Source organism: Sceloporus occidentalis, unplaced genomic scaffold (assembly GCF_023333645.1).
Source record: "Sceloporus occidentalis isolate IW3139 unplaced genomic scaffold, rSceOcc1.0.p SCAF_6, whole genome shotgun sequence".
NCBI classification, from domain to species: Eukaryota; Metazoa; Chordata; class Lepidosauria; order Squamata; family Phrynosomatidae; genus Sceloporus; species Sceloporus occidentalis.
Window position 1 is genome coordinate 33,746,526 of NW_028316986.1, and position 18,382 is coordinate 33,764,907.

At 43.4% G+C, this 18,382-nt stretch overlaps 1 protein-coding gene across 2 annotated transcripts in view; it reads left to right on the plus strand.

Annotated features, from left to right (window-relative positions):
- The window catches only part of ATF3 (activating transcription factor 3), a 45,208-nt gene that overhangs the window by 9,905 nt on the left and 16,921 nt on the right, over positions 1 to 18,382 (plus strand). Inside the window, exon 1 of one of the 2 annotated variants that reach the window (XM_089529269.1) lies at positions 14,965 to 15,195. The exons of the other annotated variant lie outside the window; for it this stretch is intronic. Within the exon in view, the coding sequence (XP_089385395.1) occupies positions 14,978 to 15,195 (218 nt within the window). The 5' untranslated portion in view covers positions 14,965 to 14,977. Of the gene's footprint in view, positions 1 to 14,964; positions 15,196 to 18,382 lie in introns of those variants that run through there. 2 annotated transcript variants of the gene reach the window in all.

Genomic DNA, 18,382 nt, shown 5'->3' on the forward strand with positions numbered 1-18,382 from the left:
TATTTTCTATCATAGGTCCATGGCTTGTAACATGTGACTGAGTTTTCTTAAAAGGAAAAGAAAAAACCCCCAACAACCCACAAGTAAAAAACTGGTGGGTAAAGATTAATTTTTATTTAAAATCTTAACCATAACAATTACTATGTACTTCTGGACCTTGGAACTACATGTGTAACAAAAGCTTACAATCTCTGGCTCTCCAGATGTTGATGGTCTAATCCAGGGGTGCCCAATTTAGAAGGCGGTAGGGGCCAAAATTAAGGTCTGCTAGGTTGTTCGGGCCGCCAATAGGTTTAGGACAGGGAAATGTAGGACATTTAGTTGACATGTAGGTCATTCAAGAAAAATGGAGGACGTGACCAAATAGAAGCTGGAAGCATATAAATGTAAATCCATACTTCTTAGCCATGCTGAAAATGGAAGGCATTTTGGAATCCCTCCTCCTGGACAGGAAGGCTGAGATGGGAGACATGTCCAGGAAAAGGAGGGAAAGTCTGGTCATCCCTTCCCTCCCTCCCTCCCTCCTTCCTCCCTCCCTCCCTCCCTCCCTCCTTTCTTTCTTTCTTTCTTTCTTTCTTTCTTTCTTTCTTTCTTTCCTCCCTTCTTTCTTTTCCCGCTTTTTTCTTTCCTCCCTTCCTCCTTTCTTCCTTTCCCTCCCTCCCTCCTTTATTTCCTTGCTTCTCTTTCCTCCCTACCCCCTTTCTTCCTTTCCCTGCCTCCTCCCTCCCTCCCTCCCTCCCTCTCTTCTTTCTTTTTTCTTTCTTTTCTTCCTTTTACCCTCTCCCCTTCTTTATTTCCTTCTTCACTTCTTCACTTCCTTGATTCTTCCTTCCTTCCTTCCTTCCTTCCTTCCTTCCTTCCTTCTAGAGAAGGAGAAGGAGGAGGGGGATGGGGGAAGAGATAAAGACGCCTGCGCACCACATTGTCCTCCTCCTCCTCCTCTGCCAAGTCATTTGCCTTTGAGCAGCCTGGGGGTTTTGCCAGGGGGGCAGCCTTGCTGACTCGGCAGAAGAGGAGGAGGACAACTCACTGGGCAGTGGTCCTTGTCTCTTTCCCCCATTGCTGGGCGGGCAGCCTTGTGAGATGGAAGGAGGAGGGGGGAGGATGGGGGTAAGAGACAAGACAACCCATCCACCGCATTGTCCTCTTCTGCCAAGTCGTTCATCTTTGAGCGACAAGGCTGCCTGCCCAGTAGAAAACCCAGGCCACTCGAATGACACGGCAGAGGACAACCCTTCCCCCCTCCTCCTCTGTCGAGTCGCTCACTTTGAGCGGCCTGGGGGCTTTGCCAGGCAGGCAGCCTTGCAAGGACGAGGATCCCGAATCCCAGGCTGCTCGCCAAAAGTGTGGTGGCCTCCTCCTCCTCCTCCTCCTCCTCCTCCTCCTCCACTCCCATCCACACCCCAGTGAAGACCCTGGGCCCCTTATCTTAATGAGCCAAACCCCTGCCCTCTCTCGCTCTTTTGCTCTCTCACTCCCTGCTGTCTCTCTGCCCTCAGACCCGGCTCTACTCTGCCACTTGCCCTACAAAAAGCTCCTCCCTCTGGGCCTCACTCCCTCTGGGGTGAGAGGAGCTGTAAGCCTGCCCCCAGCAAAAGCTCTCCAGGGAAGTCTGGGGGAAAAGTCCATTGCTCCCATCTTCCAAAGCCCTGTGCGATCAGGGAGGACTCTGGGAGCCGGGACATCCTCCTCCTCCTGATTATTTGGCCCCGGGCCTCCAGAAATCCTTTGGCGGGCCGCATGTGGCCCCCGGGCCGCAAGTTGTGCACCCCTGGTCTAATCAATAAGCTGAATCCTGTATGGCCAATGGTGAGGGATCATGGGAATTACAATCTAAGAAGATCTGTAGGTTTACAGGTTCCCCAACTCTGCTTTAAAGGAAATAAGAAAGAGACATTTTTAAAAAAGTGTTTCAGGGCCAAAAATCTTTTTATACACATTCTTGGCATGAGTAATATTCTGTCCTAGAGTAACTGGATCATGAAGCAAAAGTGTGTATGTGCTTGGGGAGGAGGGTGGAATCAGAAGGAGAAGCGAACAAAGCTCACAGTGTCTCCAAGATTCCCAAGGATAATAACTGACCTCCCATCGTCTCCCTCTTGGGATAATGCAAGGCTGAGCTACGAAGGGGGAAGCCCTTCCCTTAGCAACATCAGTTCTGTCTTGTTAGACCATAGCCAGGGGGAGTAGACTGAAAATTCATTTTATTTATTACATTTATATCCCATCTTTCCTCCAGTGACCTTTCCCCTTCCCTACTTCATCTTTACAACAACCTTGTAAGGGCATCAGGCTGAGAGACTGTGACTGGCCAAAGGGCAGCCCGTGAGCTCTAGATCTCCCTAGTCCCAGTCCAACACCCGGACTCAAGGGTTCCCAACCTGTGCTCCGAGGAGCCCTTAGGGCACCGTGTGCATCCCATGGCCATTCCACCAAAATGAAAGAAATAAAAATTGAAGGAAATTAAAGAATAAGAATATATTATTATTATTATTATTATTATTATTATTATTATTGTCTTATGTACTGCCTTTCTCCCAATATAGGGACTCCTAAATATACAGTGGACTCTTTTTATACGCTGGGGTTTGGTTCCAAGATCCTCCATGGATAACAAAATCTGTGAATGCTCAAGTCCCCTTAAATATAATGACATAGCAAAATGGTGTCCCGCCTTATAAAAAATGGAAAATCAAAGTTTGATATTTGAAATTTATACTTTTTTTGAACATTTTCAAACTGTGGATGCTTGAATCCGTGTATAAAAAATCCATGTATAAGGGCCAACTGTACTCCTAAACACCATTAACTTGTAAGACATGGGAGTTTAGTACACGAGAGGCAAAGTGCCCAAATCCCGTGCATAAATGGGGTTTAAATCCCAGGAAAATCCTGCAAAAGCAGGATTGTTTTCAGACATGTCACACGAATTAAGCATTAATGCAACATTAACCTGTACAAAGAAGTGGTAAAATTGTGCTGCTTTTTGCACAGGTTAATGTTGTGTTAATGCTTAATTCGAGCAATGTTGTCTGAAAACAATCCCGCTCTTGTGGGATTTTCCTGGGTTTAAACCCCATTTATGAACAGGATTTGGCCGCTTCCCTCCCGTCTTATAAATTCCATAGGGTAGGCCTCTTAGCAACTCTGCCATAAAAATAAGGGCTCCATGAGTCAAATAGGTTGGGAACCCCTACCAAATACTAACCCTACCAATCTATTTCTCCTCATTGGAAATGCATGTTCATTGAAAGAAGCAGCCCTCTTTCTTTAAAAAATATCATGAAAACTCAGTGTTTATGCTTTAAAAATGATATCCAGCTCTCTTTGTTTCATTTTTCTCTTTCATTCATCTACATGTCTGAACATGTTGAAAGGCAAACAAACTTAGGAAATGGAAAGTTAAGCTCAGCCCTTTCCTACTTGCAAGCATACAGCTGGGGAAAAGGACTGTTCTTCTAAATGAAACTACGGGGCAGCCTGAACTGGCTTGTGCTTGTTGGGTTGCGGTTGTTACATCTGGGGGAAACACCTCATTGAGAAGTGATTCCAGAGTTTTATTCCCATGGCTGAGATGTTGCAAACCTATAGATACTTTTAGCTATACATATATAGCTTACTTCTCTATACTTATTAGAGCTATCATCTGCCTTAACTCACCATCTGCCCTTTAACTAACTAGTTGTTGTACCAATATATCTAATTTAAATAATTCTATATATTACTAAAATGCAGCAGAGTTTTTTAAATACTCAGCAGAGGAGATGATATTGCACAATTTAATTAGCAAAAGATAACCAGTCAACGAAAGAAAATGTGCTTTTTAATAACTTGCCTTTTATACTGCATTACAATAACACACCAGAATCAAAACAGCTCAAAACATAATTTACTCTTAGTGTATCTCTAACTGCATATTCAAATGCAGTCTCCCCTAGTAGTCTATTAATGCCATGAAACACAACTGTATTTACTACTACTACTACTACTACTAATTTATATTCCGCTTAATCGCAGGGAATCCAAGCGGATTACAGCATTAAAGCATTAAAGTCCCCCCAAGAGCCAAGTTCTTCTCTATTAACTTTAAACATACAGATTTATGAAAATTTATCTGAGACTAAGCCCCACTGAACATAGCTTTAAGGCTGACTGCTGGTTACACTGTTGGTAACCAATCTATAACAAAGGAAGTCCACAATTCTATACTGATTTACCTGGGGAAATTTAGGGGAAATAGGATCTATCTATCTATCTATCTATCTATCTATCTATCTATCTATCGTCTGCAGCATAACTGAATTTAATTGGGTTTACTCCCAGGTAAGTTAGATCTGGTAAACTGAATGCTACAGAAGTTGTCACATCATGGATACTTAATCGGAAATAAATTCCTTTGAATCTATTGTATGGGCATTGCTTCTGCATACCCTCAGATTGTCCTGATTTGACAGGGAGAGACCCATCAATCCTGTAGTCCCAATTTTGTCAGTTGCTTTGAACATCTCCCAGGAATATGCAGCCCTTTAGACATTATTGGACTGCAAGTCCCTGCTTCTTTAGTCAGTATAACCCATGGTGAGGGATCAAGGGCGCTGCAGTTCAACTACATCCGGAGGGACACAAATTCTTCAAACCTGATCTGACACTGATCATTCAACCTTTTTGTAATGGATAGATAGCATTTTAAATGTTTGCCAAGCAGTTCAAAAAGAATTTGAAGTAGTATGCCAATATGACTGTCTCTTATTATGTGACCTCTTTTCTTAACAAATAAAGGTTTGATCCTCTTATAAAATAATACTGTACTATGGATGTCTATTCAAGTTAGTAATTTCCATCTATGTCAAATGAGACTTACTTCCTGGTCAATATTGGTAGCATTGTTGTCCTCCCACACTTTTACTCCCTTGTGTGTGCATGGACACACATATAGAGGCAAACACAGCTTTGCCCAACTTAGTGACATCGAAATATGTTGAACTATAGTCCCCATTATGCGCACTCAGGCTTTGCTGTCTGAGGATGATGGGAGTGGCAGTCCAATGCAACTGGAGGGCTCACAGATTAGAAAAGCCTAATACAGTCCCTTCTTTCATACCACACCCTGAAACTCCCTAGGATTGCATTTGAGCATTTTTTCTGATTGTTGACCAGATAAATGGATAATTCACAACAGCTTGGAAGCTATAATCACAGCCCATTAGACTAATGCTACTGCTTTGTGTATGTACAAAGTCCATGTGATAAAGTCTCTGGAAAGTTTCAGAAGAGTTAGCCTATTCAAACTGCTGTATTCTCTTGAAACCCAGAAAACCTCTTCAGCGAACTCAGAGCCATAATAGGACATTTCCCAGCTTTCTCCCTTTTATTTTCTTGTAATCATTTTTGGTTAAGAATGATCTTATGTGTTTTCACCCAGAAATAACTCACCCAGAAATAAGTCATTCAATGGCTGTTTTATTCCCAGGGGAAGTGCACATGGAACTGCATTCTGGCACACAAAACCATAGCCTCCAACCTTCACAAATGAAAACCAGGACTCATGTGGTCAGGTAACACTGGAGAGTGGCCAGGATGGTTATTAATGAGGAAAAGCGCACAAGCTTGGAGAGGCTGCAGCAGTTTGCTTTTTTGTGAGGTTACTGGGAAGGGCAAGATTCTGCCAGCTTCTGTCCCTCCCCCAAATTAATTGAATGCAAACTACTTTAATACTTTGAATTTAGTTTGCAGCAAATGAAGTAAGTTGAGGGGAAAGTGGGAAGGGGTAAAGTGGGAAAAGAAGGGAGACACTGGGTATCGGGATGTTTAAAAGCAGCTGAAAAGTGGGACAACCAAGAATTAAAAAGGAATGTCCCTGTCAAACTGGGACAGTTGGAGAGTATGCAAAACATGACCAAATAAAAAAAGGAAAGGAATACACAATCTTTTTTTCCTCTCTAACCCTTGACTCCTTTCCTGATCATTACATACAGCCCAATTTTCTTTCTATGAGAGAGTCCCTTTTATTATGGAGTTTCTTTCTCTTGGAGAAATGGGATGATTTTGACTGAGAGCACATTAATTGCTTCCTTGATAGTGGAGGTGACATTTGATAAAAATTGGATAAGGATGTACCTGTACTTAGAAACTTTATGCTGAGACAGACCATTGGTCTCTCTTCAGCCAATATGGGTAACTTTGGAGGGACAGTATCCCTAAGCTACTGGGAGCCACATCCTACATAATTACTGCACCATCAGCATACCCCCCCCCCCCCACTGTCCCCATTTGGCAGGGACAGACACAGTTAATTGTTTGTTGTCCCACTTTCTCAGCTGCTTTTAATATATCCTGGTTTCTAGCTCTTCCTTCTGCTTCCCCCCCCCTTCAGTTTATTTGCAGCCATTGCCACAAACTGGCTTCAAAGAACAAAAGTTGTTTGCACTCAATTAACTCAGCAGGAGGGAAAGGAGAAGTAGTGGAGTATTGTATTTTCTAAATCAATACATAAATGCCTAGATTTCTCTGTTTAAAATAGTTTAGTATGTTCCTCCACATTAATAACTTTTGTCTCTTGCTGTCTGGCCATACCCATTTAACCATACCCTGATATGGTTTGACCACATGTGCCCTGGTTTTCAGCTATTAAATGTAGGCATCAGATTTGCTGATGCAGTAGTATTGGTTGCACTCCTCTGCGCAGTCATTCTTTAAAACAAGATAGATGGGGAATATGCACCTTGCTTGGAAGCCAAATTGCCTTTCCAGGAGATGTCAAGTGTTCAAAAGTGGTTGTGCTTTTTCCGCTACCATGTCTAATTTGGCAGTAACCAAAGTGGGGGTGGAGGTAAAGGCTTCAGAATTAATTTTAGACAATGTGAGTTGTGGTCCGGCACAGCTGCAGGACATCAGATGGGGAAACGCTACACAATATTGGGCTGTATTCAGTGTAAGGAAGTTTCAGGTATTAGCAGGAAAATGTAAACATTCCCTCTATCTTCATTTCAGGGAAGGAAGGAAGGAAGGAAGGAAGGAAGGAAGGGTAGATCTAATAACATTTTCTCTAAGATTTAGAGAAAGGATAATTTTTGGCACACCAACTACTCTTGACATAGTATACCACAAAATTATCAATTTGTTCTCGTGTGTGTTATAATTGGGGTGCTTCCAGACAAGATTTCTATTCTGTAATTGCTCTGCCTCATTTATAGAATTTTACTGGAAATCCATAAGAGAACTTGGAAAAGTTACTTTTTCCAAGCCTTACTGACAGAATTTTCTGGACAGGGTGGTTCAGGGACTGTGGGAGCTGCAGTTCAAAAAAGTAGTTTTCCCAAGATATGGTCTCCATGTCGTTGTCCTTAATTCTCTCCTGCTTTCCTGTTATTTTTAAAGTTTTTTTCCTTGCCAGAAAAAAGGAAAAAAAGAAGAAGAAACATTTAGGAGGAAAAGCCAGTATTAAGACCCTCCATTATTCCATAATGTTCACTTTATATCTACCTAAAATTAGTATTTCTGGATTAATTTGATTTAAGATTTTATTTCTGACTACCTTATAAACTTTGAAAGAGAACTTGATTCTGTATTATGTTCAACAAACATATTTGAGTTTTGTTTCTCTTTTCTTATTAGTCATATAGGAAGTAACATTTAAATTTACGAAGACATAATGTGGTTTTTGTGTAATACTGGTGTTTCATAACAATGTAACTGCAGATCATTGTAGTGTTATATAAGGTTTACAATGCAATTTTCTGCATGCAAGTTACCATCTCTTTAGTCATATTCTCTAGTAAACATATTTAGGGGTATAAATTTTAGAGATCTTTCTGTAATCCTTTCAACAATCTTTTAAAAAGCAACCCTATTATCTTGAAAAAAGAAAATCCAGATTAGATATTTTTTTTCTCTTCAGTGTTTCCCATACACTTCTATTTCATTTCTCTGTATTTCTGTATTTCAATTGCATAACCATCCCAGTTATTTTCAATAATATATTCCAAAAACTTAAACTAAGGATATATTTCCAGTACTTAAGAAACTATGGCTAGACTCTTTGTAGTACCCCCCCCCCCTTGCCATCCATCACATTGCTATTGCTGTAGTTGAGTGACTTCAATTGAAATGTTCAACTAAAAGCTTAATGCGTATCTCTGGAAGGATACATTTTCATCCTTTGCATTTACTTCTGGACAGGTCATCTATTTGTTATGTTTTAATTTGATTTAATCTAGAGCAGGGATGGCCAATTTTCTGCCTTCTCTTGAGTCAAATGTCTTTCCCTATAGAAACTAGCCTAAGACTGGAATAATCTGATCTGCACATGGGGTCAGGAACGGATCTACTAAAGGAATGGCATTGTGGCCCTCTAAGGATTTCCAGCAGCACTTTTCTGGAAATCCAGTTCTTATCAGTCATTTCTACTGATAATACTGACTATAGCTAAAGGGAGCTGCAGTATAGCTCTCTCTGGAAAGCCACATCATTCCCACCTCTGCTCTGCTATAATATACCTGGCATCACCTGTCATTAAGAATTTCACAGGGTATGGAGAACTTTTGTTCACAGGGGAATTTCATGATATGACTGTTGATGCTGTTGTCAACTGCTTTCACGTCGATCTTGACTCATGACAATCCTGCTGATGAGATAACTCCAAGACCTCCTGTCCTCCACTTGCTCTGCCCAGTTCCTGCAAACTCATACTGGTGATCTCTTTAATAGAGTCCATCCATCTAGCATGTGGCCTTCCTCTCTTTCTATTTCCCTCAACCTTTCCTAGCATTATTGTTTTTTCCAACGATTCATGCCTTCTCATGATGTGTCCAAAGTACGCCAGCCTAAGTTTTGTCATCTTGGCTTCCAGGGAGATTTCTGGCTTGATCTGCTCTAGGACCCATTTGTTTGTCTTTTTGGCTGCCCATGGACATGACTTTATATCTGGTCAAATTTCTTTTAGAGATCAAATGGCAAACACCCTTTCTCTGTAGTAGTATTGGCCCAATGGAAAAAGAAGAAAGCAAATCAAAGCCCCGTACATTCCGCCTCGCACCCTCAGGACATCTGGGCAGCAGCTACTGAAGGTGCCTGGGGCTAGATTGTCCTCCACCACAAGGAGGACATTTTCCACTGCTGCCCCAGCCCTTTGGAATACGCTGCCCACTGAGCTCCGCTCGACTACCACCCTGGCCCAATTCAGGAAGGATTTGAAGACCTTCCTGTTCCAACAGGCATTCCCCGATTAAAAATCCTGTGGGCCTCCCTCCTCTTTCGTGGCCAAGAGGAAGGGCTTTGGGGCTTTTTTGCCTGTATTTTTTATTATTGTTTATATGTGATGTATTTTGGATTTTATTGTATGTATTGTTGTTTGAAATTTTATACTGTAAGCCGCCCTGATCGAAGGAAGGTGCGGGATATAAATAAAAACTTTATTTATTATTATTTATTATTTATTTATCATTATTTAGGAATCCATATTCTTTGGGGACGATTACAGCTATAGCTCAGTTGTGTGGGTCATGCTTTGTACTCAAAAGCATACTGTCCAATTCACTTTTGGGGCTTGGACTGTCCCAATTAATCCTCTGTCCTCCCACTTTTCAGATGCTTTTAAAATGTCCCAGACCAGGCTGAATACCTCACCAAACTACAAATTCCAAGGTTTCTCCAGACTGAGCCATGACAGTTATAGCGAGGTCAAACTGCTTTATTTCTCCAGGGAGAATAAATCCTATATCTCTCAGAATCTCCCAGTCCAGAAAGTAACTTTTCTAGGTTCTGGATCTAGTCCAGTGCTATACTGACTAGCAGCAGATATAAAAAGTCTTTCTCAGTCAGTGAGACTAGTTTCTCTCTTTTATTCACTTGAGACAAATCTAACCAGCTCTTGGAATAGTGGCCTGAGAAATACATGGCAGTCATGCTTGTTTTGTTTAATTACTTTTGTCTAAGCACAACTCTCCATCCCCAATACATTTGCTAAGTCCCTCCATGCCACTGAATCTATGATGGTTCAGATAAAGGACGAGACTCCCTTTTGCAGGGTCACCTTAAATACATTTATTCAAATTTCAGTCCCATTTAATTTAGTGGGAATTATTTCTTGGAAAGAATACTTAGCATTATATACTGCAGCTGGGGCAGTATATTTATTTGCATGTCAGTTCTGTGAAAATCGATGAGATGCACTTGCAAATAAATCAAGCTTAGGATGATGATTCTTTTCAGTGGAATAAACAGGTGATGATTCATGTTTCGGATTTTGATCCTAGTCAAGAAGAAATATGGTATCTTTGAATAGCTAACTCTGTTAAGTTAAATGAGTGTGCAGACCGTTTAACTTTCCAGAACTCTTCAGTCACACAAAATAGAAACTTGTTTTCAAGTGCTTCTAATGCAAACACTGGTTATAGATAATATATTTCTTTTACAAATTACATAAGTATTTAACAAAAGTAGTGTGTATTTTTTATAACTTCACAGACAGACAATAAGTAGAAAACTACTGGCTAAAAGAATTAAAAGTGATAGAAGTATAACAACAACCAAAAATAAACCCATACATTTATCTTCCCATTCTGCCTGATGGTGAAAGCTCTCACAACAACAATACAGAATTTGGTGAATAAGATGCCAATGATACTGTTTAATAGAGTTTTCTAATACAGACTTGGCAAGAAATAGTTGTACCAAACTGCTCTTAAATTTCAGTATTCTTGGCTGAAGGAACTTCCAACGCCTTCAAGACTAAAGATGGCACAATTTTATTACTACTACTACCAGTAATAGAATAGCTGCCTTGAGTCCCTATACTGGGAGAAAGGCAAGAGATGAATAAAATAAAATAATAATTGATAAGTGTTATTACAGGGAGCAAAGAACAAGCAATATCAGATTGGCTAAACTTGAGAGGATTCTCTTGTGTCTTTCTATCCCTACCAGAACCCGTTTTATCTAACATATGGTTAACATTGTGGGTACATTTCTGCCATCTCCATGATATTTAATTTTTTTAAAATGGAAACTGCAAACTGAATGTTAATATCATTTATGAAGGTGGCTTAAGATGTGAAGAGTTGGACTACCAGTTATCAAGACAATCCTGTAAATGTTTGGGGGAGTTTGCCCTCTGTGTATGATATGGAAGCTCTTTGGGACCTCTGTCTTCTGTGTTGTGAATGTTGTTTGGAGCATGAAAAGCATCAAGAGGCTCTTCTTGGGAGCGATGGGGAAGGAAAAGGAGAGAAAGAGGAGGCTAACACCTGGGAACATCTGGAGGGGCCACTCCCTCCCTGAGCTCTAGCTTTAATCTATCTATCTATCTATCTATCTATCTATCTTTCTATCTCTTGCCTATTGTAGCAATTTGAGATAGATAGATAGATAGATAGATAGATAGATAGATGGAGTGTATGTGTGTGTATGCATGTATATGCGTGTGTGCATATATGTATGTGTGTATCTATACGTGTGTGTGTGTGTGTGTGTGCAAGCAGAGCCTAGGCTGTGGCTGCAGCTCTGGGCCCAAGCGAAGTCCATGGCCATGGTTGTACTCCAGGGGTCCTCGGGTGGACCCTGGTCCCTTCCCAGCCGCTCTCTTCGGCAGCTTCCTTTGCAAGCGGTCTTAGGAAAGCCCAGAGCGGGGCCGAGGAGTCTTTCGTTTGCAAGGCCTTTCTTTCTCTCCTGGCTGAAGGATGGGCAGCAACGGGCTCTAAAAGGCCCTTCCTTGCCTTACAAAAGGCTGGCAAGCTGGAAGGGAGAGAGAGGCTTCAGCTGCTGATTCCCAGGAGTTTCTGACTGGCAAGTTATTTTTGAGCCCAGAAAGTGATTTGGGGGGACTACAACTCCCAGCGTCCGCAGCCTCTAAGCCCAGGCGCAAAATGCTCGGAGGATGCCGAGAGTCGTGTCCCAGAGAAGTAACTTCTCCAAACGACTTCTGACGCAAGAAAAGCTGGGGAAGGTTTTCCTTAAGCGAGACAAAAGGAAGTAGTCCCAAACCCACTGCAGAAATGACCCAGTTTGAGACCGCTTTAACTGCCCTGGCTCAAGGGCCCAGGAGTCCTCCTTTCCCAGGACCTGTCCTCCCTTTCAAGCTCCTGTCCGGGAGGAATCCCAAAACGTCCTCCTTTCCCAGCAGGACTGAGGGCGACAATCCACAGGGCGCAGTTAGAGCTGCTCTGGCTGCCTCCTCTGGAATCCTGGGATTTGTAGCTTAGAGGGGGCATTTAGAAGACTCACCCATAGAGCTCTTAGGCCTCACCAAACTACAAATCCCAGAATTCCACAGGAGGCATCCACAGCAGTCAAAGAGGAAGAACAGTGCTATAACAGCATAGTGTGATATTGGTCTGAGAAAAATGAATTGCTCTTCTTCCTATGAGGGTTTCTAGCTTTGATTTCAGCACGTCCTACATTTTTTCTCTTGAATGTCCTCCATCTTGACCAGGACTTAGCAGCAAGAGTTTGTCTTTCTATGAATGTTCCTAGCTTTGATTTTGTCATGTCCTACATTATTTCCCCCTCCAATGCAGTGCCTTGTCCTCCCCCTTAAAATGCCCGAGGGAAACTGGCATGATGCTTTTTGGGGGGCACCAGGGAAGGTGTCTGCCCCCTTCCTTCTTTGGGACGTGGCATCACTAGAAGGAGGACCCTGCTCTGGCGAAGAAGGAGGGGGAGGCAGACACCCTCCCTGGCCCTTCCAAAAAAGTCCCCCCAAAAGGCACAGCAGCCCTGGCAGCTCAGTGTTCAAATACCAGTACAGCAGCCGCCACAAGGTTGTGAGTTCGAATCCAGGGGCTTCCAAGGTCGACTCAGCCTTCCATCCTTTGGGAGGTTGGTAAAACGAGTTCCCAGCTTGTTGGGGACAATTAGCTGACACATTTTAAACAGCTTAGAGAGTTGAAAGATATAGCCCTGTTAGTCTGTAGAATTAATACATATAGAGATTTTGTAGCACCTTTGAGATTAACTGGGGGAAAAAGGGAGTTTGTAGCATGATCTTTCATAGACTTCAGATGCTTGCGGTGGAGAGGAAGCCAGTGGCAGACAGGAGCACAGGAGTGTCACTGAGGAAAGCTGAAAAGGCATGTTGGCTCCTGCAGACCCAGTCAGCATGAGGAGGACCCATGAGCCCTACATGAGATGTAGTTTGCAAAGGGCTCCATACATGCAGGTCCTTAGGAGCGATGTCCCGTTATTGCGCTTGTGGAGAAGGAAGATACCTGTCTGTTATCTAGGCAAGTTTCTTGAAGAGGTTGACAGGATTTCCACTTCATGCGGCTAAATTTGTTGCTTTCCAGTTTAAAGATATAGTGCTGAGCTCACCATTAAGCGATATAGAAATGTAAAATGCTATTGCTGTGCCAGTTCCCCCCCCCCGATTTTTATTTTATTTATTACACAGTTGTTATCTAACATTATTTTAATTCGCTGTCCACTGTATTTTGTTATTTGAATGTTAAACATGTATAAATATGCATCATATTTAATTATTTTTGTAGAATGTACACCGCAGGCAGGTTTACTTTATTTTAATTAACTGTATATATAGTGCTGTGTAAATTTAAAGCACATAATAATAATAATAATAATAATAATAATAATAATAATAATAGGATTTATTTATATGCCTCCCAATCACTGGGAATCCGGGCGGCTTACAACAGAGGGGATAATAGACGGTTCCCTGCCCTCAGGCTTACAATCTAAAAAGACACGACACAAAAAGAGAAGGGAATGGTGAGGTCCAGCAGTTCTTCTCTCCCTCTGAGGCCTGGACCAAGGCAGATGGACCAGAGGGAGGGCTCTGCTTCTTCAGGCTAGCCCTGGTGGAACTGGGCCAGCCTATTCTCTCCCTCATAGGCCGAAAGATGAGTTTATTATGAAATAAAGCTTAATAATAATAATGATGATAATAATAAATGATGCACAGATATAGGATGGGGGACATCTGGCTGAATGAAACTATGTGGGAGTCCAAGTAGACCAGAAGTTGAACATGACTCAACAGTGTGATGTGGCAGCTTAAAAGGCCAATGTGATTCTAGGCTGCATCAATAGAAGTATAATGTCTATTAGATCAAGGGAAGTGCCACTATATGCTGCTTTGGTCAGGCCCCACCTCGAATATTGTGTCAAGTTCTGGGCACCACAATTTAAAAAGGATGTTGAGAGGTATAGTGTCTAGATCAAGGGAAGATATAGTGCCCCACTATTCTGTGAATGGTGAAGGGTCTGGAAACCATGTCCTATGAGGAACAACTGAGGGAGCTGGGGATGTTTAGCCTGGAGAAGAGAAGGTTAAGAGGAGATATGATAGCCCTGTTTAAATACTTGAAGGGATGTCATGTTGAGGAGGGAGCAAGCTTGTTTTCTGTTGCTCCAGAAAACAGGACCCAGAGCAATGGATGCAAGCTGCAGGAAAAGAGATTCCACCTCAACATTAGGAGGAACCTCCTGACAGTAAGGGCTGTTTGACAGTGGAACACACTCCTTCCTTGGAGAATGGTGGAGTCTCCTTCCTTGGAGGCCTTTAAGCAGAGGCTGGATGGCCATCTGTCGGGGATGCTTTGATTGAAAGTTCCTGCATGGCGGAATGGGGTTGGACTGGATGGCCCTTGCGGTCTCTTCCAACTCTGCGATTCTATGGAATAATACATACATATACATATATATATATATATATATATAAAAGGGACCCCTGTTAGCATCCCTCCCTGCCTCCTCCTCCTCCTCCTCCTTCTGCTGCTGCTGCTGCTCCGGATGCCAGGGCCGTGGAGTCATGGTCTGGCTTGGGCAGCCTTGGCTCACCCAGGGAGCGCCCGCCTGGCTCCCCGCCCAGAGCTCTCTGCTTCTGGAAGGCCTTGCATCACCCCTCCAGGCCCCGCCCCCTCCCTCCCAAGCCACGCCCCCTCCCCCTTTTCTTTTTTTGCAAGGGCTATTAATAGCATGACATCAGCGCCGGCCCCGCGCTCTGCCTCTCGATATAAAGGCGGTGATGCAAGCGCCCCGGAGCCACAGAGCAGCAGCAGCAGCAGCAGCAGCAGAAGAAGGAGAGCAGGCGCCCCGCCAGCAGCAGGGAAGAAGGAAGCAGCTCTCTCCGCCGCGTCCCGGAGAGCTAGCTCCCCTGCCTTTGGGCACTCCTCGCCTTCGGAGTCTGCAAGCCCTGGGAAAAGGAAAGGAGGAAAGAAGGTCTGGAGGAGAAGACAAGGACAGGTAAGGAAGGAAGAGAGGAAGAAGAGAAGAGGAGGAGAGAGAAAAGAAGGAGGGAAGAGGGACAGGTAAAGGAGGAAGAGAAGAGAAAGTAGCAGGGAAGAGAGGAGGAAGAGGGAAGAGGGACAGGTGAGGGAAGGAGGAAGGCGAGGAAGAGCAAGGTAAGGGAGGAAGAGAACGAGGAGGAAGGAGAGGAGGAAGAAGAGGGAAGCGACACAGGTGAGGGAGGAAGAGGAGGGAAACAGGAAAGTTAAAGGAAGGAGGAAGAGAAGGAGGAGGAGGAGGAGGGAAGAAGGACAGGTAAAAGAGGGAGAGGAGGGAAAGGAGGAGGAGGAGGAGGGAAACAGGACAGGTAAAGAAGAAGGATGAAGAGGAGGAGGAGGAGGAAAAGGAGGAGGGAAACGGATCCGGGAAGGGAGGAAGAGGAGGAGGAGGGAAGAAAGAGAGGAAGGAGAGGAGGAAGAAAAGGACGAGGGAAGCGGGACAGTCAAGCAAGAAGAGGAGGCAGAGGAGGGAGGAGAGGAGGAAGAAGAAAAAAAGGAGGAAGAGGAAGGAAATGGAACAGGTGGAGGAGGAAGAGGAGGAGCAGGGCAGAAAGCGGGACAGAGAAGGGGCCCCGGGGCGGCCCTGATTGATTAATTGATTGGTTGATTGATTGATAGGATTGCTATGCCGCCTTCCCCCCCGAACGGAGGGGGCCCAGGGGCTGGGATCCCGAGGGGGCCTCCGGGGGCTCCTTCTCCATCTCTATCTCTTCAGGTCTTTCTTTCCTTCTTCCTTCCTTCCTTTTGAAAAGCACTTTGAGGGAGTTGGGGAAGAAGGGGAGGCAGCTTTTCGAAGGAGAGGAACTGGCCAGCCTTTCCTCCTCCTCCTCCTCCTCCTGCGGGGTTTGGGGCCCAAAGAAGCCCGGCATCGAACCGAAAGGAAAAGTCCATTCATAGGACTCGATCCCCGAGCGGCGTCGGAGGGGAAGAAGGAGAAGGAGAAGGAGAAGGAGAAGGAGAAGGAGAAGGAGAAGAAGGGGCGCCGCCGCTCCAGGAAGAGAGGGAGGGAGAGAGGGAGGGGTCCCTGGCTGCGCCTCCTGCCTTCTTCACACCTTTACCTTGGTTTTTGGGAAGGAGGGTGTTTTTGGGTGATTTCTCTCCCCCAGAAAAGAAAAAGGAGACATAGTTCTGTCCAGTGGTTTCAGCGATATGCGACTCTGGAGACCAGGGTTCGAATATATATTGTAAATGTGTGTGTCTGTGTGTGTGTGTATGTATACACACACACACACACACACACGTATGTAGTTACATATATATTGTAAGTGTGTGTGTATATATTTGAGTGCTCACATTTCGAGGGGAAATCAAACCTCCTTTGTTTTAGTACATAAAACAATTGAAAACAGTGAAATGAACACAGTCTATCCTGACATACGTTACAAACGGTGAGCAGAGGTCCTCTTTTTCCAGGACCTGTCCTCCATTTCAGACTTCTTCTATCCAGGAGGAATTTCAAAACGTCCTCACTTTTTGAGCCTGACAAAGAGGCATGAATGTACGTTAGTGTTTTTATTCTTATTCTTATTAATTACATTGATTTGTATAGCGCCATAGGCTTTACATGGCGCTTTACAAAGGAGAGAAAACAACAATCCAAAACAGTTGTTGTTGTGTGCCTTCAAGTAGTTTGTGACTCATGGCATCTGTGAGGCTACCCTATTGTGGGGTTTTCTTGGCAAGTTTCCTCAGAGGAGGGTTGCCATTGCTTATCCGAGGCTGAGAGAGTGTGACTGCCCTAGAGTCGCTCCTTTATCACAACCTTTTCCTTCCCATTCAACAGTATGAGGACCAGTGAGAGAACCATTTTGTTCCTTTTATTGTTAAACGTTTGCATTTGGAATCCTAATTTCCTGAAACTCCCCAGAGAAACTACCTATTAAAGCTTAACTTTTCTCTGTCTAGCCGGAGATAAGGGAAGGCAGCCAGTTTAGAAATGAAAAAACCTTATAATGCAGAGTGGGATTATCGATAGGACTGTCATTTGAAGTTTGGGTGTTTGGGATGTATGGCACTATTACTATTACGCCTCCTTTCTCCCCCCAAACTGGGATTTTTGTGGCCTTTGGGGCACTTACGAGATAAGACTCGCCAAAACAGATATTATTGTTGACAATGAATAGCTTGTTTGAAATGAAAGAAGCATCCTCTGAAGAAAGAGGAATGTTTCTCTCTTAAAGGTTTATTTGTATTAAGGTGAGTCATGAGCCTGGGTAAATCCAGGGTTTGCACCGTTCTTGTCATGGTGATCGGGAGTTTATCCCATGAGTATCTCAGAAAAACCATGTGATTACGCAAAATGATTCCACACGGACCCACCATTAAAGTGGTCACAAAGAAGCATTAATGCTCATCTTTTTACTTTTGAGATTTCAGCGACAGTGCATTTCTGATATCACTTTATGTGCGCAATTGTGTGTGATAATCATTTGCACAATTACTTGCCATTTTCGCGTTATTTGCAGGATGCTTTGAATGCACTTTAATCTCTCTTTATTGCCAAAATTAGTCCCCGTGTGATAAACTCCTTGGATGTTAAACATCATTCATATTGCATCCACACTGGAGTAATAACCCGGTTTGATACCACTTCAACTGCCATGGCTCAATGCTATGGCATTCTGGGAATGGTAGTTTGTTGAGGCACCAGAGCACAAAACCGATGCAGGGAGCTGATGCCAACATCTTATCACCTTTCTCCATAGTATCAACAGCTGGCAATTTTGAAAGCAGGAGATAAACGCACCCAAATCATAATGTCCAAAATCATGAAAGGTCACTTTCAATTCTGAGTGGTTACGAACTTGAATCGCTTTTCAAGCTGGGCAGAGTAAACTACTGTTGGTTTGACAGGTCTTTTTGCATCAGCAGGAAGGGGGGGGATGACAACTAAAAAGGAAAGTTATGTTCATTGTACCAAAATGACTTTTAGTTTTGGACCAAAAAAGGAGGAAAAAAAAGGATGAAAGGCGCATGAAGGGTCTGGTCAGGGTGACCTGGTCTATTTTTAAGGCAAAGGTGATGTTCTTAGTGCCAACTGAGTTAGCTGGAAGTGAGCCAGGTTCTTAAAGAATATTGTCTATGATGGACCCCCAAGGGAGTCTTTCCAGAATAACTGCTTTTATGGTTTATAATCAGAAATATAA